This window comes from Barbus barbus, assembly GCF_936440315.1.
Source record: "Barbus barbus genome assembly, chromosome: 4".
In the NCBI taxonomy this organism is placed as follows: domain Eukaryota; kingdom Metazoa; phylum Chordata; class Actinopteri; order Cypriniformes; family Cyprinidae; genus Barbus; species Barbus barbus.
The window spans coordinates 14,967,264-14,991,634 of record NC_136732.1 but is presented as its reverse complement, the minus strand read 5'-3'; the positions used below and the strand labels follow the sequence as shown (position 1 = coordinate 14,991,634).

Genomic DNA, 24,371 nt, shown 5'->3' with positions numbered 1-24,371 from the left:
TTATAACAATTATTGTAGTAGTACTACAAATAATGTCAATTTGGATCAATTGAAAATCAATTTGGAAATAATAATAACTTATAATAATCATGTTTATGCTTATTATTACACTAATTATGGCATATTATAATACTTATGATAAATATTTACATTATTGCAAACTTGGAAACAATAATTAATCATTATAATAATAATAACTTTATTACTCCTAACATTATTATTGCTGCTACACTAATGATTATAAGAACAAAAACAGATAACTCATTTTGAACCATTTTCAAAAATCAAGTTTTTTCATTGTGCATTCCAATTAATCTCAAACAAACTGCAGTTGGGTTCTTTTGATTAGGTAAAAATAACAAAAAAATACTAACACAAAATGCAATAAAAGCAAGATCTCATAATAAAAACATGATTTTTTAAAAATGTTTAAAAACGGAGTTATCTGTTTTGCAAATAAACTTCATATATTATAATGATTATAAATAATCATATTATCGATAATTAATTTTATTATTAGAAATAACAATATTTAATTCATAATTATATACACTACATATACTGAAACTGTTTAGTAAATTTGGTGCAAACTGGCCAAATCTTTAGATTCGCTTCAGATCCATAACTAAAATTTTGAATAATAGTAATAGTGATGCTTTACAATATTGATAAATTAATTAATTACCAGGACATCTCTCATAGCGAATTTATATAACACAAAGGTAAGACTGAAGAGAGCAGTGCACACGTTTCTCATGCAAACATACAGGAGCATCAGTAAACCTCCAGAGATGGCAAAGGAAGCAGAGTTTTATGGAGTTTGCACATCAGACAGCAGTGTCTGTGTGAGCAATATTTTTGGAGTCAGGTGGTGTGAGATGATTTGGCCGTGGATGGAGCTGTGAGAAGGAAAAATCTGCTCTGTTCATTCCTGGAATACCTACTGTGCTGTGCTCTCCTCTTCAACGCACAGCCGAGGCCAAGGTCAGGAGAGGATCCAGTAGCCTGGAGAACGTCTCACAGCGAGCACATCTGCACAACCACAGGAAAAATCACCATGAGATGTATGCAAATCACGCTCATTTTATGTTTAATTTAATTCCAGAGGACTGCAAATGTTTTCAGTCTTAGCAAGTTTCCCTTTTTCAGTGAACAGCTTCACTGCCATTTTCCACAGTTTTTACTGAAAGTCACTGAAGGATAGTATTTTACATTATGGTTTACTGTAATACTAATCTCAAGGAATACATCTTTTACAAATAAAAAAATAAGTCAAAAATGTAAATTTTCATATTATTCATGTCATTTCAAACTCATATGATTTTGTTTTTGCTTGAGGCACAAATTAAGACATAATGTCTATAATTGTTAATGCAAATCTTTTCCATAGAGTAATGATCACATTATGAAATGTTTCCTGTGCAGTGTTATTTTAGTATTATTTACATACCATTAGAGTATGTATTGATATTTTGACTTCGTTTTAATTTTGACTTTTCATTTTAATGTTAGTTTTCATTTTAGTAACTGCATTTTGTGATTTTGTAATTTTATTTATTTGTTCTTAAATACAGCATTTCTATTTAGCTTCAATTTATTTGTATTTCAATTTAAATTTCAGTTAGTTGTGAAGGCAATATTTCTTCATATTTTCATTTTTATAAAATATTTTTCATATAAAATTTTATTTATATTTTTCCTGTGAGCTGCACACTGTCTGGTTGAGCCTCAGGGCCAGTTCAAACCCTAACCTTTTAATCCGCAGTATTGTGACTCTCACATGATGCTGGAATGCTGTGCCGTGGCCTGCTCTCACTGTGATTCACTCCCTTCTCTCGGTCTTCTCTAGCCCTTCAGTCGACCAGCATCCCTCCATGACAGTCTGGAGCACAAAGAGAGTCCACTCCCGGTATTTGGGAGGTATGTGGTGGTTCCTGTCTTTTGGGACATTCCTCTTTTTCTGGGAGGGGAGGAATCACTTCCAGAATGGAGAGAACAAGCCTCTTATTCCAAAGGTAATGTCGTTTCTTTCAGTTTAATTTATTTGAATTTCTACTGGCTAAAATTGTCAGTTGATTGGCCTTTTTAGAGCACATTAATCTCATCAACAAACAACTTTTTTGACTATGGAAAATTAATTAACTGTGTCTGTTAATAGTGTTGTTCAGTGAATACTTCTTTCTTTTTATTTGAGCAACGTAACTTTTGGTTCAACCAATGATATGTTTAAGGCAGGATTACCTGCAACAAACTATTTAGCAACAAACTGACTAGTTTTTTAGTTTTTTGTTTTAGCAATGGTTCCGAGAGTTGCAAGAGTGTTTGATTATTTAGAATGAATTAATAACAATAGCTTAAAATTGTAAATAATAATCATATACATTTATTATTAGTAGTAGTAGTAGATGTGTTGTATCATTATGTTTATTAATGATTAATTATTAAAATGTTTAATAAATGTTTAATAAATTTGGCCAATACTGTCTAAATGTATTCAACTGACCAAGAGTGCTTTATTAAATTATTAGGAAATAATTTAGGATAATTCAAATTTATTATTATTGACAATCATCATCATCACTACTATTATTCTTATTAAATTTATTTTATTATTTTTTATTTATTTTAATCCATATTCAATTATTATTCATAATAAGTCATTAATATTATTCAAATAAATAAATAATAATAATAATAATAGCAATAATAATAATGACAACAACAATAGTAGAAGTAGTGTTATTAACACTTATTTTAATGTTTATGCAAAAAAATTAAAGCACAAAAAAACATTTTAAATGTATTTATTTAAATTTTTGTGTTTAATAAAACAAAAAATAGAATTTTTATGCTTTTTAAAATGTTAATATTCATTTAATATTTAATTTTAATTTAATTTTGTATTTTGTTATTATTATTATTATTAATGCACTGTAACTATTTAGAGAATCTTGCTCAAACTGTGTTGGGGTAATCAACTGACAAATTCATGAACCTTCTACTTCTTATTGTCACGGAATGTTCACACAAAAGATCCATTTGCAGCTTTATTTTGAGAGTCCAACAAAAACATCATCCATATGAGCAAAACAGGAAACAACGAACACACACAGGAACAGAACGCAATACTGACGCAACTAAAGACAAAATGAACAAGGTATATATAGAGTGAGGCTAATGAGTCAATGATGACCAGGTGGCAGTAAACCCAATAGGTGCAAAGGGTGATGGGAAACGCAGTTCAGAACACCCAAACAATAACTCAAAGGGAGTGCCCTCTGGTGACTAAACTGGGCACTCCAACAACTGACTGTGACATTGCCCTCCCTCTAAAGAGTGGCTTCCAGACACTCCACAAAAAGTCAAGAAGTTCCAGGTGGGAGGTGGAATGGAGGTGGATTAGGGGGAGGGATGGTGGGCCAGGTCCATGTAATGGAAGATGAATCAGAAAAGGTGGCAGAGTGGGAGGCCAGGGCGGGGCCGGCAGAGCAGGCAATAAAGGTGAGGCTGATAACCACCTTAACAGAACTAAGATGACCAATAGACCTCCAAATGACACCATCATGACTGCAAAGAGAAGCACCAAGAGTTTAATAACTGCCTCAACGGCTGCAACAGGATGGACTGATAACTCTGCTATGGTCTCCTTGAACAAAACAGGGCAGGCAGACAGTACAACGGTCTCTTTAGCCATAACAGGGCAGACTGAGAGTTCAGGAGTGGGCGCCACCATCCAGAGAGGAGCTGAAGCGGACACCGCCACCCCAGGAGGCTCTGCAGCAGAAATAGCCACCCCGCGAGGAACCAGAGCAGGCCCAGGAGTGGACTCCCGGACCGGAACGAGCTCTGGAATGGACTCATAAACCTGAGTGGGCTCTGGAGTGGACTCGGAGGGTTCCTGTACTGGAGCGGATTCAGAGGATTCCTGGATTGAAGAAAGCTCTGGAGCAGACTCGGAGGACTCCCGGACTGGAGCAAGCTCTGGAGTGGACTCGGAGGGTTCCTGGACTGGAGCAAGCTCTGGAGTGGACTCAGGGGACTCCCAGACTGGAGCAAGCTCGGAGGGTTTCTGGACTGGAGCAAGCTCTGGAGTGGACTCAGAGGACTCCCGGACTGGAGCAAGCTCTGGAGTGGACTCGGAGGACTCCCGGACTGGAGCGGACTCGGAAGGTTCCTGGACTGGAGCAAGCTCTGGAGTGGACTCTGAGGGCTCCCGGACTGGAGCGGACTCGGAGGGTTCCTGTACTGGAGCGGATTCGGAGGATTCCTGGATTGAAGAAAGCTCTGGAGCAGACTCGGAGGGTTCCTGGACTGGAGCAAGCTCTGGAGCGGACTCGGAGGGTTCCTGGACTGGAGCAAGCTCTGGAGCGGACTCGGAGTGTTCCTGGACTGGAGCAAGCTCTGGAGCGGACTCGGAGTGTTCCTGGACTGGAGCAAGCTCTGGAGCGGACTCGGAAGGTTCCTGGACTGGAGCAAACTCTGGAGCGGACTCGGAGGGTTCCCGGACTGGAGCAGACTCGGAGGGTTCCCGGACTGGAGCAAGCTCTGGAGCGGACTCGGAAGGTTCCCGGACTGGAGCAAGCTCTGGAGCGGACTCGGAAGGTTCCCGGACTGGAGCAAGCTCTGGAGCGGACTCGGAAGGTTCCCGGACTGGAGCAAGCTCTGGAGCGGACTCGGAAGGTTCCTGGACTGGAGCAAGCTCTGGAGCGGACTCGGAGGACTCCCGGACTGGAGCGGGTTCTGGAGTGGATTCTGACCACTCCATGACTAAAGCGCTCTCTGTGACAATCTCTGGGACCACCAGAGCAGACTTAACTGCTCTCCTCCTCGACCTTTGCCTGCGGTTCAGAGATAGGGAAGCTTCACTATCCTCTGGAGATGTTATGGTGGATTCGGGCATCTTCGGAAGCACTGCAGTGGGCTCAGATCGACATGACATCACTAAACTGCGGTAACTGAGATAGTCAATGAAACTCCAAAAGTCAAGAGTTTTAAGCCCCTCCATCTCAAAAGTAGGCAAGACATTGTCTAAGCACTCATTAAAAATTTTGTTGAGCTCAGAATTACAAAGTTCCAATCCTACCGCCAATGTCCAAAAAGTCTGTGCCAATCCACCCACTTGCATCCCCTGTTGCCGAAGACCCGCCAACATCCTAAGCCGAGCTTTCTGCTCCTTCTTTGAAGCAGGAGGAAGAATTTGAATGCCCATGGTCCACAAATCGATAGCTCAGTCTAGCTGCTGGATCTGTAAGTGTCGTCAGTATTCTGTCACGGAATGTTCACACAAAAGATCCATTTGCAGCTTTATTTTGAGAGTCCAACAAAAACATCATCCATATGAGCAAAACAGGAAACAACGAACACACACAGGAACAGAACGCAATACTGACGCAACTAAAGACAAAATGAACAAGGTATATATAGAGTGAGGCTAATGAGTCAATGATGACCAGGTGGCAGTAAACCCAATAGGTGCAAAGGGTGATGGGAAACGCAGTTCAGAACACCCAAACAATAACTCAAAGGGAGTGCCCTCTGGTGACTAAACTGGGCACTCCAACAACTGACTGTGACACTTATTACTATCAAGGGAGATGTAAGAAATGCAGAAGATGCCTCATCTGTCTCGTATCTGGAAACCCACGACAGTTCCGGAAATCAGACGAGCTCGACTTTATCCAGCCATGAAGAGTCAGCCAGAGCTTCATCAAGGAACGTCTTCATCTTACAAGCACTCAATCCGTCCAGCTGGAGCGACTACATTTTCAAGTATCTCCTGGTGACGAGCAACCTGCTCTTCACTGTTCTCGGTCTGGTCACGCTGGTCGTGGGCCTCTGGGGCCTGATCAACAAAGAGTCCTTCGCTCAGGAGAAGATCAGCGGTATCGGGAAGGACCCCATGCTGCTCTTCGCCTTCCTGGGTCTCGTTCTTGCCCTGCTGAGCCTGATGGGATGCGTGGGGGCGCTGCGGGAGAACATGTGTCTGCTTCGGACCTTCTCGGCCGCAGTCTTGCTCCTTGTGGCAGCGCAGGTTCTGGTGTTGTGTTGTACAGTCTGCAGGGTCAGATCGCGGAATATTTGCGTTCGGGCATGTTAGCCGCCATGGTGCGGTACCAGGATGACCTGGACCTTAGGTTCATCACTGATGAGATCCAGACGGGCCTGCAGTGCTGCGGGGCCGATACATACAGAGACTGGGAAATCAATGTGTGAGTGGAAATCCAGAGAGGGGCTGACATCATGAGTAATTTCATGGGTTTCCAACACTGAACTAGTCCAAAAAGAAATACAAGGTTTATACAACCTAATTTGTAATGAAGAGCCTGTCCAGTATTTAATGCTTTCCATTGGAATCTGGACTCATAGTTTGGCCTGCTTGTTGTTTTTGATCCTATTCGGACTTTTCGTATAATTGTCCCTTTAGTCCTTTCCAATATATTTAATTATATCACGCAATCATCCTCATTTTGCAATCCCAATTGCGATGACCCATTACAGAAAAATAATGGCTCTATTCGATTGAGTTTACAGGTGAAGTATGTCATTTTTCTATTTTAGTGTACTTATCTTAATCCAGGGTTTCCCAAACTGGAGGTTCCTGAAAGAACTGTGGGAGTTTGATGGAAATTAATCATGAATTAAATAATAAAAATGTAAAAATAAATAAAGAAAATAAACAATTAAATTAAATTAATTCTAATTGATTATACAGAAATAATTATATTGTTTTCGCCTGTGGTTATTATTACAATGTCCTCGGGTAGTCCGTAGAATCGGAACACCTGTTCCAGCAAAGCCTCTGCAGTTTCGAAGGCTGTGGGGAGCTTGGGGAGAGTAATGAGGCGGCATGCTTTGGAGAAGCGGTCGATGACTGTAAGTATGGTTGTATGATTTCTAGAAAGAGGGAGGTCAGTGACAAAGTCGATGGCGATATGGGACCAGGGTCGTTGAGGTATGGGTAGAGGTTGAAGTAAGCCAGCTGGGCATTGATGAGATGACTTGGTAATGTTGCAGGTAGCGCAGTGCTGGATGAACATGGCAACGTCCTTCTGTACCGATGGCCACCAGAAACAGTTGTTAATAAGGTGAACAGTAGCTGTGATGCCGGGATGAATCCACTCCTCGAAAGCCCCCTTCATGGCTAGTAGTTCTCGATCCCCAACATCATAGTTCCTCTCAGCAGCGTTGAGTTTCCTGGAGAAATAAGCACATGGATAGAGTTTAGCTGGGTTACCTCGACGTTGAGACAAGATGGCTCCAATGCCTGTGTTAGAGGCATCCACCTCAACCGTGAATTCTGGATCAGGGTGATGAAGAATCAGTGCGGAGGTGAAACGTCCCTGGAGTTGCAGAAAAGCCTCCGATGCTGCTGTGGACCAGTCAAGATAGCGTTTGCCTCCCTTAAGCAACGACGTTAGCGGTGCAGCTATGGTGCTGAAGTTGCGAATGAAACGTCTGTAGAAGTTGGCAAACTCCAGGAAACGCTGCAGATCCTTAGTGGTCTTGGGTGTGGGCCAGTTTAACACTGAGCTGATCTTTTTCTCATCCATCGCCACCCCGTCAGCCCTGATAATGTATCCCAGGAAAGATGTCAATGTCTGATGAAACTCGCATTTCTCCATCTTGGCATACAACTGATGATCGATGAGGCGTCTTAGAACTGCTCTTACATGTTGCACATGGGATTCTAATGTGTCAGAGTAAATTAATATGTCATCAATATAAACATTCAGCCACTGACCCAACATGTCCCGGAACACATCATTGATGAATGCCTGAAAGACTGACGGACTGTTGACCAGCCCGAACCATAACCCAATATTCGTAGTGCCCAGTGGTGGTAGAGAAGGCGGTTTTCCACTCATCCCCCTCTCTGATGCGGATAAGATTGTATGCATTGCGAAGGTCAAGTTTGGTAAAGTATTTCGCTGAACGGAGCATTTCTAAGGCGGCAGGAACCAGTGGCAGAGGTTAGCGGAACTTGACTAACTTCATTGAGGTGACGGTTGTCAATGCAAGGGCGCAATCCTCCATCCTTCTTCTTGAAAAAGAAGAAACCTGCTGACGCTGGTGATGTGGATGTTTAATGAAACCCTTGGCTAGCTCCTCCTCAATGTAAGCCTTCATGGCTTCAGACTCTTGTTGTGTAAGAGGGAAAATACGACCCTTAGTGGGTACTGCCCCAGGGAGAAGGTCAATAGTGCAATCGCTGGGACGATGAGGTAAAAGTTGAGTGGCTTTAGATCTGCTGAAAGCTTCACACAAATCATGGTATTCGGCTGGTAACCCCTGAATAGCTGGATCTTCCTTGGGAAAGGGGGATTCAAAAGTAACAGGTGAGTGAAGCTGAGGCATAAGGCAGTGCTTGTGACATGTCTCTGACCACCGAACGATCTGACGTGTGGACCATGATATGCAGTGGTTATGTTTCTCCAGCCAAGGCAGGCAGAGGATTAATGGTTTCTGGGGTGATTCGATGTCGAACAAGCGTATGCTTTCTGTGTGAAGAGAGCCTGTCCTCAATGTGATGTCCTTGGTGATGACTTTAACGTGCCCCATGCCCAGGGGACGGCCGTCTAACGCTGCCACTGCCACAGCGGATTCACATGAATGAGAGGAAGAGAATGTGTCTTAGCAAAGTTAACAATGAAATTACCTGCTGCCCCAGAGACGATCAAAGCCAGAGAATCTAATTGTGAATTCTCAAACATGATAGTTACTGGAACTTCAAGTGTGGATAAGTTAGACGGATTAGAACTCACCAAGGATGAACCCCGGAGGGCTGGTCTCATGTTACAGGAGATTCTAATATGGCCTGACAGACCGCAGTAGAGGCATAGATTCTCACGGCGTCTGCGTTCTCTCTCCTCTGACGTGAGATGGGTCACGCCCACCTGCATAGGCTTGGGCTCTGGCGTAGTTCTCAACGTGACAGCAGAGGGTAGTGTGGAAGAACGACGTGAGGGGCGTCTTGAGCGCATCAAGTTGTCAATGCGAATGACGAGTTCGATAAACTGTTCAAGTGTTCTACCCTCATCGCGGCAGGCCAATTCTGACTGGAGCTCAGTCGAGAGACCCTTGCGGAACAGAAGCTTAAGAGGATCCTTATTCCAACCAGTTTGTGCAGCGAGAGTTCAAAAGGTGAGTGCGTAATCAGCCGCCGTGCTGCTTCCCTGACGTAGAGCTAGTAGTTGCTCTCCAACCTCCTTTCCATCAACAGAATGTTCAAAGACATCACGAAACTGTTGCATAAAACTTCTGAAGGAAGGGAAAATCATATTACCGCCCTCCCACACCACCGTGGCCCAGTCTAGCGCTCTCCCCGTCAGTAATGAACATACAAAAGAGACACGACTGTCCTCAGTGGGGTAGAGGAGGGTTTGTTGGTTCATAAACACTGTGCATTGGAGAAGAAAACCCTTACACTTGTTGGCAGCGCCATCGTATTTCTCGGGAAATGCCAGGCGTGGACTGGTCGCGGGCTGGCTGGGACTTTGAATGGCCGGTGGTGGTGTAGGCGTTGCTGACAGCGCAGTGCTGCACAAAGCCTGAAGTGTTTTACTCATCTGATCCGTGAGGGAAGTGAGATGCTGCAGTTGCTGATGATGAGCTGCTAGCATAGAGGCTTGAGAAGATACCTCGGTGGTGAGGTGAGAAACGGCTGCTGGATCCTGAGTTGGCGAAGTCTTCTGTAATGATGGGTCTGAGGCATGGGGATCCATTTGCAGCTTTATTAATAAGACAGGGTCAAACAGGCAGGGATCATTCAACAGCGTCAGGGGTGTCAGAGATAGATCAAAATCCATAAACGAAAACCAGGCTAGAGTCAGGGCAGGCGGCAGACAGGGGAAGTAAACAACAGTTCAGAGATCGGGTCACAAAGGCAGGTAGCAGAGAATTAGAGAGTCAAGTAACAGTCCAAGGTCAAAAACAGGAGATCAATAAACATGGAATAACCGCTCAGAGATGTAAGTCAGGGCGATACAAGACTTCGCAAAGTGTTGCTGGAGATTGCAGCTTATATGGGATAACAGTGATGGAAACACCTGTGCCACAATCAGTCTCAGGTACAGGGCATTGTGGGAAATGCAGTTCAGTTAATATTCCGGTGATGGTGCCCTCCGGTGGTGTTCAGGGAGGGCCACAGAGAGCGAGTTTGTGACAATAATAATAATCATCATCATTATTATTATTTATTATATTACACTAATGATATATTTTACAAATTATGATAAATATTCATACTATTGATATGATAGGGGTGGTGATGGTGCAGTGGATAAGACACATGCCTTTGGTGTGAGAGACCCGGGTTCGAATCCACTGTGAGACACCAATGTGTCCCTGAGCAAGACACTTAACCCCTAGTTGCTCCAGAGGCGTGCGACCTCTGACATAGATAGCAATTGTAAGTCGCTTTGGATAAAAGCGTCAGCTAAATGAATAAATAAATATATATAACATATTTTATTATTATAAATAATAATAATAATAATAATAGATGTTTTTATTATTAATGAAATTATCAATAATATGAGTATTTATCATCATCATCATCGTCATCATTATTATTATTATTATCATTATAATACAATTATTATTATTATTATATTAGCAGTAAGTACAATTTTCATTATTATTATTATCGAAACAAAGGGGTTCAGCTGACAAATACGTTTTGGAATCCCAGTTTTAATACACAGGCTTAGCAAGTATTAACACTTCACACTTGTTAGAGGACAAAAAACAAAACAAAGCAAAAAAAAACCTGTAAAATCCTATGGACTTACATTAAAGGTAGGACCCTCTATCTAGAGACCAGAATATCTGAGAGTCTTGGGCCAGTAAACAACAGTGACATGGAAATACACTAAAAACACTTCAGCACCTCTTAGCAACCACATGGCAACATCCTAGCATGACAGCAAGTTTTGCATGAACTCTTTTGGCTTCGACTAGTAAACAAACACCTAGAAACCGCACAACAACATGCTAAACACCAGTCAGAACACCTTAGCAACCAAGTAGCAATGTCTAAGCATGCACCCCACCACTATCAATTAATTATCACTCACAAATGTACTTATTTTTGCAATAATGTTTAATGTTTTGCAATAATAAATCACACACTTAAGTTGCCCTTAACTCAAAAAGCATCATGTCATACTTATTTGAATGAGTATCACCAATATCAATTTCTCTGGCACAGGTATTTCAACTGTTCGGCTCCAGGGGTCCAGGCATGTGGAGTGGCCCCCTCATGCTGTATAGACCCCTTAGAGAACGGGACAGTGTGGAACACCCAGTGCGGAGTCGTGCCCAACAGCTGGACGAGTTCATGGCCCAGAGTGTGATCTTCCTGGGCGGCTGTCTGGGCAGCATCTCGCGCTGGATTGAGCAGCACAGCGGCATGATTGTTACAGTAGTCACCAATGTGCTGGGGGTCCAGATACTCACTCTGTTCATAACGGCCCATCTGCTGCAGAAGATACGGTGGAGGAGAGCTCAGCATGATGTGAATTTACAATCACTGCAGTGACTGGATTCAGATGTTTCCAATAACAGGATACTGTGCCATGGGGATTATGAACCAGCCTGTATTTAATGAATTCATTGAATTTGACATCTGGAGATATTAAGTTGTCTATTCTGGAGACAAACAGTCTAGGAATTTCATGATAGCAAGTAAAATCTTAAATGCATTACAAGGATTTAATTGGTTTTCATTGTTTGTAAATGTTTTCATGAAGCATCGATTCTAAGTGGGTTAAGCTGGTCAAAAGTATATTAGACTACTCGCAAATGTGACGTTTCTACCGCAATTTATAGCGCAGCACAAGGGTAACCATTATCAGGTCAAATTCCGTCATGTTGATGAAACTGTTTACAAATCTATCTAGAAAAAGTGAAGTGAAGTGACATTCAGCCAAGTATGGTGACCCATACTCGGACTTCGTGCTCTGCATTTAACCCATCCAAAGTGCACACACACAGCAGTGAACACACACACACCGTGAACACACACCCGGAGCAGTGGGCAGCCATTTTATGCTGCAGCGCCCGGGGAGCAGTTGGGGGTTCGGTGCCTTGCTCAAGGGCACCTCAGTCATGGTATTGAGGGTGGAGAGAGCGCTGGACATTCACTCCCCCCACCTACAATTCCTGCCGGCCGGAGACTCGAACCCGCAACCTTTGGATTATGAGTCCGACTCTCTAACCATTAGGCCACGACTTAAAAAGTTAACATATAAACATATAACTTAAAAAGTTAACATATAAATAGTTAACGCCAAACGGCCTAGGCTAAGTGTAAAAGTATCTGAGAATAGATAGCACACGTACGTCTGCAAGATGTCTGTTAAAGATCTCTTGATCTGGAAAGCATCTGCTGTGTACAAACATCTGGCAGACGTCTTTCAGATGTCAGTTTTACATACATTCTAAATTATAAACATCTTAAAGACATCTAATAGACGTCTATTTGACATCTAAAAGGAAATGTCCTATAGACGTATTGCAGATGAGCAAACACCCTAAAAAATACGTCTTGCAGATGTAACTGCAGACATTATATAGATGTCTCCGAGATGTATGTGTGCTATCAGGGTAGTAGCCTACTTGAAGAGTTTGTGTTTATTTTGTACATCATAAAACATTTAAAATGTGTTTAAGTGTGGTTGATTTAATTAAATAATCTTTCTTACATTTATGATTCTATAACCAAGGCGAGCCGAAAGCTCGCTAATGTTTCGAAGAAAACAGCTGGCGCACGCAATGCTTGCAGTAGATCGCGACATGCGCATGCGTCAAACTTAAACAACTCGTGTTCTGAACAACACCGCTAATTTCTTTAGTTACAAAAAAGATGAAGCACTGAACTATAAGGAATGTAAACCTGACAAAAAATATTTAAAGTCAAAAGTTCAGTCACTTCATCAAAAATTGGATTATTCCGCCTGTAAATTTATCGTAATTTAGCCTGTACCTGAGACACATCTGGTTTATTAGCATTATAAAAAAAAAAACTACCATACAAACAAAACAAAAAATAAACAAACATAAACACTTGGTTTGTTAGGCTATAGGCTATTTTATCTAATGCATTTCCTATACTATGAAAGTCAACGGTGCCCCAAAACAGCCTGGTTACAAACTTTCTTCAAAATATCTTCCTTTGTTTTCGGCAGAATAAAGGAATTCGGTAACACTTTATTTTATGGTCTCTTAACTAGTTGCTTATTAGCATGCATATTACTAGAATATTAGACATTTATTAGTAGTTATTAGTATTAAGCATATATTAATGCCTTATTCTACATCCCTAATCCTACCCGATGCCTAAACTTAACAACTACCTGACAAACCATTAATAAGCAGCAAATTAGGAGTTTATTGAGGGAAAAGTCACAGTTAATAGTGAATAAGTGTTCCCTATTCTTAAGTGTTACCAGAAATTCATACAGGTTTGGAACTACTTGAGGGTGAGTAAATGATGACAGAATTTTAAATTTTGGGTGAACTATACCTTTAAGTGTTTTGATTTGCTCAAAAACCTGTAGGCCTACGGAAACCATTTTGCTTTCAAGTACAGACTGCATAATCTTTCAGTTTGTATTTGACCAGAGGTTGAGAAACCACTCAGATAGACTGAAAGTATGAAAATAATCAGACTTTATTGTATATCCAAACCTTTTCTGCGCTGCCGGGAATGAGCCGGACTCATTCTTGTATGGCTCTCCAGCATCAGAAGGCCAATAAACTGGGCTGAGCTCTCACAGAGAGCTGCTCCCAGTACTCGCGCTATGGGCAAACACTGAGACCCCACAGAATCCAAACTCATTTTGAACATTTGGAACTTGACAAAATAAAAACACAAACATCCAAAAAAAAAGGAAAGAAAAAGAAAAAAATCCACAACTCATGCTACCTTTAGTAGCCTACACTGATGTTTGCAGGGTTATATGGAAGTAAAATCTGACACCCAAAATGCCCATTGCATGTCAATATGACAATACTATAGCACGTAAAATAATAAAGTAAAAACAGAGTAAGAAAAGGTTATCTGAAATTAGCATTGGCGACAGAGTGAAATGAATCTAGTTCTACAAGAAATTTCAGTTTTAAGAGATAGATTAACTAACATCCAGTTCATTATTGCTGATTTATAACTGCTTTTACAAGTTGTCCACATAACTAACCAAACATCAACCAAAGATATTGCCGTATGAATATTAATATTTAAAAGACGTATTAAGGTGCAGGATGTTGTTCAGTGGGATGTGGGAACAGGAAGTGACCTCATATAATGCCATACTGGGCCAGCTCATGTAACTCCAGGTGACTGTATGCCTCCCACGGACAGATCACGTTAAAGTCTGTGAGAGAGAAAAATATGATTACACATTATCTCAAATGACTTAAATATATAATGACGAGTATATAATATTATATAATATTGTTTTGACTTAAAAATCGTACATACCAGTTCCCAATCCCTCCATTCCAGGAATTTCTTCACCAAATCTAATAAAAACAACATTAATATTAGCACAGATACAACATGTGAATCCATAAAAGACCCAAATAAATAAAAAAAGCATAAAAAGTATTTGTACCCAATGACACCCTTTTTGGGCGGCTTGCTCTTGAACTGCCGTGTTGACCTCTGTTTGAATTTGGGCGGGCCCTTGTGGGGACTGCCGGGTGCCATGGCCCGTGTGGCAACCTTGCTGCTCGCTTTAGGCTTGGAGACATCCATATTCACAAGACCAATGACAAGCACTGCACACTGAATTAATGATGATCTGCAAGAGATTGAGGGAATAAGACCATTAATCCTTTATTAATCTGTGGGGGAAATGCAATGCAGTATATTCCAGTTGCATTGCATTTCCTCTAAAGATTAATAAAGATCAATCAAAAACCAATTAATATGATTAATCAGTAATTAATCAAAAATAAATTGTACTGATAATTTTTTTATGACGATCATGCTAGAAATAGATTATAGGTTTCACCAGATGAATAGATGTGTATAATAATGATTAAATCCCAGTGTCCAGACATGTGATAATGAAGGAGGTTCCTTTAATCCCCTTTACAATGATCAAGCCCCCCTGTAATCTGCTGTCCAGAGGGTTTCCCAATTAATCTCATTAGATGAAGGTCAGTGCACAATAAGCAGAATGTGCATGAAGTCAAACTCTTCCTTTTATCAGCTAAAACACACAAGAGTTCAATGCTTGCTTACTGTTCAGTAATACAGGAAATGTGTTCAAAACATCGCTTGCATGACAATAGTTTCTGTTGCAGTTGAGACAGTGGCCTGAAACAGATCACTTAAAACACACTTAAAATGTCTGAATGTCTTGCATTAGATGCAAAAGCAAGTGTCTATTTGCATCTCAAATGCTGCAACATTTTTTCTCTTGACTAAATATTCCTCATTTTTGCCTAATGTTTTTAATCAACTGTTGATTTGGTGATTTTTAGGAGATGAATGAAGTCAATTATCCTCAAGTTCACAGAGGTGCTATCACATTAACGACCCGTTCACACCAAGAAAGACAACTAAGATAACTATAATTTTAGCGTCCACACCCACGGACGTTCTGTTTATAAGCTTCAAATGCCATTTCAAATGCTTGCACTCTTTAAAAATAGAGTGGATTCTGATTGGCTGTCAATGTTTTTATCGTTCATCATCTGGAAAAAAATCGCTCTAAAAGTAATTCCAGCAAATGTGAACTTATTTTTATAGAATTAGAATGATTATTACAGCTTCCTCCTTACAGCTATTGTCATTCCTGTGAACTATGAACATGTTCCACTAACATCAAACAAACAAAAAGTAGAATAATATTTAATATTTACTTGAAATAATAAGAAAAGTCTTCTTTTTGAACAATATATCTGTTGCTTTTATCATTAGACGCACCTGTAATAGTGAAATATTTTGCTTGATAGGTGTGCGTGTTCTATCTTTCTTTAAAATAAATGCCATACAATGACATTCAGACAGTTTTATAGGACAAATACTTTTTGTGGTCACTGCAAATATATATAACTCATATTAAATCAGTATAACTTTTAAGCATAAGTGGAACTTGAAGCCTAACAAAAATATTATAAATCATTTCCATCCTATAGATGTTCTGTTCTTTCTAACCAGAAGTACTCACCTGGTCTTCTGTTTCTGTCTCTATATATGTCGAGGTGGTCAGAATGCGGCTCTCTGTCAACACATACTCTTCCATCAGATCTTATATAGTTCTGAGCATCATAAGATGATTAAACCTGCACATGATGGTCCTTCCTCTTTCCAAAACAATCTAGCTGTCATCAGCCCCCTAAAAGGTAACTGGATGCAACATTCACATGTACAGATACATGTATGAGATTAATCATGTTTGTTTTCCATAGTTCATGCAATATGAAATTAGACACACAGTGCTTGGTTAATTTAGATTAGGAATTTATGTTTTTGATTTTGCTTCATTTATTTAAACATGTATTCACATAAGTGTAAGACCACAAGTGAAAAAATAAATAAATAATAATATATATATATATAAATAAATAATTTTTCATTATTTTATAAGTTATATTTATTTATTTTATAATGTTATGGCAATTAAAAACTATAATTGATAACACTGACTTATGAATTGCAATAGTGATAAATGTTGCACAAATTACCTTTCTAGCGATGGCATGACTTTAAAAATGTCAGAGTTTAACTAAAACATATATGTTAAGATAAAGATAAAGCTAAAGGCCTAATTAGTCTTAACAATGATTTAATTTATGTACATATAACCTTCAGCAGATCACGTATTCGCACACACGACATGTCCAGTGTGATGTTCTACTTATGCAACATTTTTCTGAATCACCCGTCCAGACGTCCCATGTGTGCTGTGAGTCCTCGGTACAGTGTATCAGCATTCTGTCAGATAATCTCTACATCTCTGTTCATTCAGAGAATAGATTAGCATACCCCTTCAACCAGACAGACACCCAGCCACTAACTCAACTGCAGTACCAGTAAACTCACACAACTAAAGATGGACGACTAAAACAGGAAAAACATTTTTAAATAATATTTCTACAGTGTACATCTCATAGAGACAGGTGCTAGTTTAAATAAAAAAAATATATAAAAGTCTGTTTAATAATCACACGCCACACTCAAGCTAATTAATTTCATGAGCTACAATGTAAAATTCTATTTAATGACATATGTGACCCTGGATTACAAAACCACTCAGCAATAGCTAACAATACATTGGTTCAATACAATATGGTTCAAAATTATTGATTTTTCTTTTAAGTAAAAAATCATTTGTATATTAAGTAAAGATCATGTTCCATCTAGATATTTTGTTAATTTCCTATCATAAATATTTCAAAATGAACATTTTGATTAGCAGAGCTAAGAACTTCATTGTTATAAATTTTCAAATAGTTGTATCTCGGCCAAATATTGTCCTATCCTAACAAACCATACATCAATGGAAAGCGTATTTATTCAGATTCAGATTATGTATAATACTCAATAAAAAAAATAAAAATAAAAACAACTGACCCTTATGAATGGTTTTGTGGTCCAGGGTCACATATTAAAATTAGGGGTACAATTACAATTACAGGCATCATACTATTGGTTGTACTTGAGAGATAAAAAAAAAAAAAAAAGTTTAAAAATAGAAAAGTAATGTAGCAGGGGCAGAGCAAAGTATCAGAGACACCGTTACACAGCAGTAAATTACCATCTAGAAACCACTCAGCACACCATCATACATTCATCACAGGTACAGTAAGTATAGTTTATTCATCAGTTCCATACATCAACAATATGCAAAAATAAAACCAAAATACTTGACACATGTGCAGGTGGGTCTTGAAAATATATTAATAAAATTTGTTATGGACAGTATTTTTAAGAATTTTCAGAGGCTAAAAGACATATATTTGATGGTTTATAAAAAAAAAAAAAAAAAAAAGGATTACAGAAGATATTAGTTCATAACAATCAGTTTTTTTTATTATTATTATATTTTTACATTATGTTCAGAAATATCAGACCTCTATAAGCAATTGCTTCGTTGCAGCAATTCTTCTATGACTCGAGCCCAAATACACTGGATTCAAGCAATCGAGAGTTTACCAATTACATAATAAGTAGCTAGCACCACTGTCTGGCGAGAATAGAAATAGAACTTCATTTGATTTCAATAAAATAGAACATTGGATATTTTAGCATCACATTTATGTATTATTCATGGGTAGGTATTTCATGCATGATAAAACAAAGTAAACTTACTTAAGATAATAAACTTGCATTACAATTTTAAAGCCATTTATATATTTTGAGATATGAATTCCAAAATTAATATAAATTTTTTTCAACAGGTGATAACAGGCTTCATGACAGTGAACATCAGTAGCAAGGTGGTGTGATTGATCTGTCTAGAGTTGGTGGATCTTCTGTCAGAGACTGTGTGAACAAAGTCACGAACAGGTATGCATTGGATGCATAGGAAAACCTTGCATTGTTTGTGTGTATTGCTGCATAATATTTCAGTAAATTATATATGTATGATTGCCACAATAATAAACCCAACCTTTGATATTACTTGAATTCAGGATTTAACCTGTCACACACACCATTATATCTCCTTATATACCTGCCTGTTTTCTTGCTCAGAAGTTTTAAGATGTCCATACTAACTCAGACAGTCAGCCAGACTTGAAAACAAGAAATCAAAACATAATTTCAGTGTAAGCCATGAATGACAGTCATTACTTTTCACAAAAACTGTTGCTATGGATAGGGACATAGTTCAGAGCACTTTTTACATGATAGATGAGTGGTTGTGAAAGTGTATGTTTTAACATTGCACGCAATTGCCACGCTGCACATTATTGTTAATTGTAATATTGACCTAATGTGGAAATTTGTCTAAGGTGAAGTAATCCTGAGTAATTTCTTTCACCGAATCATGTCAAATGCCTTGATGGTAAAATTCAATATGAGGTGTGGTGGCCAACTTTATACTATGTAATTCAAGGTAATTTTGGCCTTATGACATTAAAAAAATCTCTTGTTCCTTGTCTATTATTTATTTATGTAATTTGTATTGGTACCCTTTATCTATTCAGGGGACATTCTGTATTTTAGACCCTGTTCAATCTAAGCTCCTAAAAGAGGTGCTTCCAGAAGTAATAGATCCTCTTCTGAATATCAGAGAAAGCCTTTGACCGAATTGAATGTAGCTATATGTTCTCGGTGTTAGAGCGATTCAGCTTTGGAGAAAATGTTATGCGGTTGATTAAAATGCTCTATTTGGCCCCTAAATCGGCAATTCTTACCAATTCAGATCGGTACGCTTTTTTTCAGTTACAGAGGGGAACACAACAGGGCTAGCCTTTGACCTAGACTTAGAACCCCTGGCTATTTATTTACGTACTCATTCTGAGATCCGAGGTATGCCTTGTGGCAAAGTCCAGGTTAAGTTGTCCTTGTGTGCAGATAATTTAGTATTATTTTTAAAAGACCCTTCCACCGCTGTCCCATGTCTAATGGAAATACTTAACGTCTTTGGCTCCTTCTCTGGTTACTCGGTCAACTGGGAGAAGAGTGTGTTTATGCCTCTGGGAGATGGTTTAGATGTTTGATTTTTGAGTTCTCTGCCCTTTCAAATTGTGGATAATTATTTTACTTATCTGGGGCTAATTATCCTGAAAAATTAAGGAAATTTATAGGCTTAACTTCTTAGAGGCTATCAATAAATTGAAATCCCCGATTGATAAATGGAGGATTCTTTCATTATCACTAATAGGTCAAATTAATGCCATAAAGATGGTTATTTTGCCTTGTTTCCTTTATCTTTTTTAGAATTTACCCATATTTTTTCCGAAATCTTTTTTCAAACTATAGGTAAAATCTTGTGGTCAAAATCTATATCGCGGCAGAAGATTCAATGCAAGAATGTTATTGTTCTTAATTCTATTAAAATTTTAAATCAAATAAAGACAGTGTTAAAGATCAAACATCCCTCCATTTATACCTATCTGTAATAATCATGATTTTTTTACCCGGACAACATGATACAGTGTTTACATCTTGGAGGGACAGAGGACTTAGTTCAGTTAAAGATTTCTATTTAGAAGGGGAATTGGCCACCTTTGAATATCTATATAAAACTTTTGATCTCTCGCAGTCACAATTTTTTCGCTACCTACAGGTGCGTCATTTTATCAAACACTCATTTCCTCAGCTTCAGAAATTACCTTTAGATCATGACATACACGGGCTTTTGAGACAGTCACCATTGGAGAAACATTTGGTGTCCAAATTTATATCCATGTTTGTCTCTCACTCTTCAATCTCTACAGCACACCTTAAAGATGCTTGGGAGAGGGATTTAGGAAAGGATATCTCTGCCTCTACTTGGGAGGAAGGGTTGAGACTAATTCACTCTTGCTCTATTAATGTGAGACTACAATTTATACAATTTAAAGTGATGCACAGATTACACTATACTAAAGCTAAACTTAATAGGTTGTACCCTTCTATCTCTCCTTTGTGTGATAGATGTAAAAGTGCTGACGGGACATACAGTCACATGTTCTGGTTCTGTCTAGAGGTATCTGAATTTTGGAAAAGTATTTTTAGGCTTTACTCTCGCGCTTTTGAAAATGAGATTAATGTTGATGCCGATTTAGCAATATTTGGATGTTCAGACCAGGCTCTAACTTGGCCGCAAAGTCAACAACTCTCCCTCATGTTTGGCATGGTACTGGCCAAAAGAGTGATTTTGATGGAGTGGAAATCTACGTTGCCTCCAAGTTTTTTTAAATGGTTAGCTGAAATGGTTTCGGCCCTCAAGCTTGAAAGGCAACGTTTTTCTAGAGCGGGCAGATTAAAGATGTTTGACAAAATTTGGGGCCCCTTTCTCAGGTCTATATTTTAAAGATGTCCTTGCTATGCTGCTAATGTGCTACGTGTCATTAGGGCCCAAGCCAGTAAGGCGCAGGGCCCTATTGTTCTTCTAAGGATTATTATTTTTAGGGCCCAAGCCAGTAAGGCGCAGGGCCCTATTGTTCTTCTAAGGATTATTAGGGCCCAAGCCAGTAAGGCGCAGGGCCCTATTGTTCCCCTAAGGATTATTATTAGGGCCCAAGCCAGTAAGGCGCAGGGCCCTATTGTTCCCCTAAGGATTATTATTATTTTTTTTTTTTTTTTTTTTTTTTTTTTTTTTTTTTATTATTTTTTATTTCGACTATCCGGGTACTTTTGGGGGCCTTAACGTGCCCGAAAACTCTTGAAAATTGGCACACACATTGGAACCTGCGGCCATTAGGACGCCGCTGAGGCTGGGACCCGGGCGTGGCACAGGGGCTCTACGGCGCCCCCTGCAAAATTGTCAGAAAGCTTGATGTATAGCTCACACATACTTGCACGTATTCATATGAAACTCGGTACACATATAGAACTCATTGAGCCGAACAACTTCCGTGCAGCATGTCTTAGGCTCCGCCCAACAGGAAGTCGGCTATTCAGGGCTGTTTAAAAAGCGCATGCTCTGGAATTTGATATACTCCTCTGAGGATTTCCATACGATTGCCACCAAACTCGGTGAACATGATCTCAAGACATTGGGGACGCTAAATTGCGAAGATATTTTTGATATGTCGAACGGTTTGCCCGTGGCGAGGCGATGAAGTTATGGCGAAAAATGAGACCCAGGAAATGCCTAATAACGTCCACATACATTGTATGATGTAGATCAAACTTCAGAGATTTGTTCGTTGTATGATGCCGATCGGATAGATGTGACTATTATGACTGAAAGTTATAGCGCCACCAACTGGCTGCAGGAAGTGTGTCGTTTTCAAAATGCTTTGAATTCAGCATCTTATTTTTACTCGATTTGCTTCAAACTTCACCAGAATAATGTCAAAACACGGCCGATGTAAAACTGTGAAGGGAATATTGATATCTAAAATTGTGTTGCCATGGCAACGTGTCAAAGTTGAAAATTCGTTTCTGGTGATTTTGAGGCAGATAACATGTTTAGAATGTCATGAAACTCAACACACATATCCATTTTAATGATAGTTAGAAACTGGAAAAAGCTCATAAACGGGCGTGGAAGAGGCACTCTATAGCGCCACCTTTTGTCAAAAATGGGGGGGTTAGTTTTAGCTACAGACACCAAACTCGGTACATAAATTGTTCTTATTAATCCGGACAACTTTCTAATTTACAGTCATTAGCTACGACCAACAGGAAGTCGGCTATATTTATTTTAATGTGGGTTTTTTTTTTTAAACGGGCTGTAAACAAATTCATACTCCTCCAAACAGAAACACGGAAATCACACCAAACATTTTTTCTCATGATGCCAAAATACTGATGATGCTAAATTGCGGACGGATTTAGGATATCTTGAACGATGATTTAATGGAAATTTATTAAAGTTACAGTAAACAAGAAAAAACATTTTTTTTTTTATCTTTTAAGAGCAGCTTCCAAACACTTCATAAAAAATTACATACACAGAACAATACAGTCTGAGGTTATGGGATTAATTTCATGAATTTACAATACACTATGCGGAGGAGAAAATTTAAAAACTATCAGAGCTGCTTTTGAGTGAGAGCTCCCTGCCAGCCTGCCTCTGAGTGAGAGCTCCCTGTCACTGCTGCTGAGTGAGGGGTGGGGGTGGGCTGTGAGTGACTGTGTGAGTGACTGTGTGGATTGAGTGTGGATTGAGCCAGTGGGTGAGAGAGAGAAAGAGAGAGAGGGTCTGTTTTTTAAAATCTTAAAAAAATGCTTATAAATCATTAAAGATTTTGATAACACTTTATAATAAGGTCTCATTTCTTAACATTAGGAAATGCATTAATTAACGTGAACTAACAATGAAAAATATATTTTTACAGCATGTTAATTCTTCCATGATAGTATGAAATAACAAAGAGCAATTTTTTTTAAAGCATTTATTAATCTTTTTAATGTTAGAAAAATAGTCATGTTCAAAAGATAAACTTTAAAATTTAATAATATATTAACACATTTTGGAATTAATATTGATCAACATTAAATGGTATATAATTATTAATTTGTATATATATATATATATATATATATATATATATATATGATAGCTACAGACACCAAACTCGGTATATAAATTGTTCTTATTAATCCGGACAACTTTCTAATTTACAGTCATTAGCTACGACCAACAGGAAGTCGGCTATATTTATTTTAATGTGTGTTTTTTTTTTTTAAACGGGCTGTAAACAAATTCATACTCCTCCAATCAGAAACACGGAAATCACACCAAACATTTTTTGTCATGATGCCAAAATACTGATGATGCTAAATTGCGGACGGATTTAGGATATCTTGAACGATGATTTAATGGAAATTTATTAAAGTAATTTATTAAAAAAGAACACTTTTTTTTTTTTTTATCTTTTAAGAGCAGCTTCCAAACACTTCATAAAAAATTACATACACAGAACAAGACAGTCTGAGGATATGTGATTATTTCATGAATTTACAATACACTATGGCGAAAAGAAAATTTTCAAACTTATCAGAGTTCTCCTGTCTCTGTGCTTCTAATGTGTGCGGTAGGTGACTGGGTGGGTGACTGACTGTGTGAGTTTAGTGAGTGTGGAGGGGGAGGGGGAGAGAAAGAGAGAGAGAGAGAGGGTCTGTTTAAACTTCTCAATAAAATCCTTAAAAAATGCTTATAAAGCATTAAAGGTTTTGATAACACTTTATAATAAGGTCTCATTTCTTAACATTAGGAAATGCATTAATTAACGTGAACTAACAATGAAAAATATATTTTTACAGCATGTTAATTCTTCCAGGATAGTATGAACTAACAAAGAACAATTTTTTTTTAAAGCATTTATTAATCTTTTTAATGTTAGAAAAATAGTCATGTTCAAAAGATAAACTTTAAAATTTAATAATATATTAACACATTTTGGAATTAATATTGAACAACATTAAATGGTATATAATTATTAATGTTTATATATATATATATATAATGATAGCTACAGACACCAAACTCGGTACATAAATTGTTCTTATTAATCCGGACAACTTTCTAATTTACAGTCATTAGCTACGACCAACAGGAAGTCGGCTATATTTATTTTAATGTGGGTTTTTTTTAAACAGGCTGTAAACAAATTCATACTCCTTCAAGCAGAAACACAGAAATCACACCAAACATTTTTTCTCATGATGCCAAAATACTGAAGATGCTAAATTGTGGACGGATTTAGGATATCTTGAACGATGATTTAATGGCAATTTATTAAAGTTACAGAAA

The 24,371-nt window shown here is 38.6% G+C and overlaps 1 protein-coding gene and 1 pseudogene across 4 annotated transcripts; one reads left to right on the top strand and one right to left on the bottom strand.

The window, feature by feature from the left end:
• Positions 1-1,922: 1,922 nt before the first annotated feature.
• LOC306868898 (tetraspanin-10-like) lies at positions 1,923-11,539 on the top strand (annotated as a pseudogene). Its single transcript has 3 exons — positions 1,923-2,015; positions 5,591-6,209; positions 11,210-11,539. The product of its transcript is annotated as a tetraspanin-10-like (transcript).
• A 1,833-nt stretch (positions 11,540-13,372) lies between these two features.
• On the bottom strand, positions 13,373-16,383 carry LOC306862904 (retinal rod rhodopsin-sensitive cGMP 3',5'-cyclic phosphodiesterase subunit gamma-like). Of its 3 annotated transcripts, XM_079405982.1 has the most exons (5): positions 16,182-16,383; positions 15,251-15,325; positions 14,616-14,804; positions 14,483-14,523; positions 13,654-14,375 (listed from the first exon to the last, which is right to left on the bottom strand). In XM_079405982.1, the coding sequence occupies exons 3-5, from the start codon at positions 14,756-14,758 to the stop codon at positions 14,299-14,301; spliced, it is 261 nt and encodes an 86-aa protein (XP_079262108.1). In that variant the 5' UTR covers positions 14,759-14,804; positions 15,251-15,325; positions 16,182-16,383; the 3' UTR covers positions 13,654-14,298. The 3 variants fall into 3 exon arrangements, with proteins under 3 accessions (XP_079262106.1, XP_079262108.1, XP_079262107.1); XM_079405980.1 differs by lacking the exon at positions 15,251-15,325 and having other exon boundaries at positions 13,373-14,375; positions 16,182-16,361; XM_079405981.1 differs by lacking the exon at positions 15,251-15,325 and having other exon boundaries at positions 14,616-15,218; positions 16,182-16,239.
• Between the last annotated feature and the right edge of the window lie 7,988 nt (positions 16,384-24,371).

Coding starts and splice junctions, on each gene's coding strand:
- LOC306862904 (XM_079405982.1), bottom strand. CDS start 14,758: ATGGATGTCTCCAAGCCTAAAGCGAGCAGCAAGGTTGCCACACGGGCC. Junction 14,524..14,615: donor CCCAAAAAGGGTGTCATTGG/GTACAAATACTT, acceptor TGTTTTTATTAG/ATTTGGTGAAGAAATTCCTG. Junction 14,376..14,482: donor AATGGAGGGATTGGGAACTG/GTATGTACGATT, acceptor TCTCTCTCACAG/ACTTTAACGTGATCTGTCCG.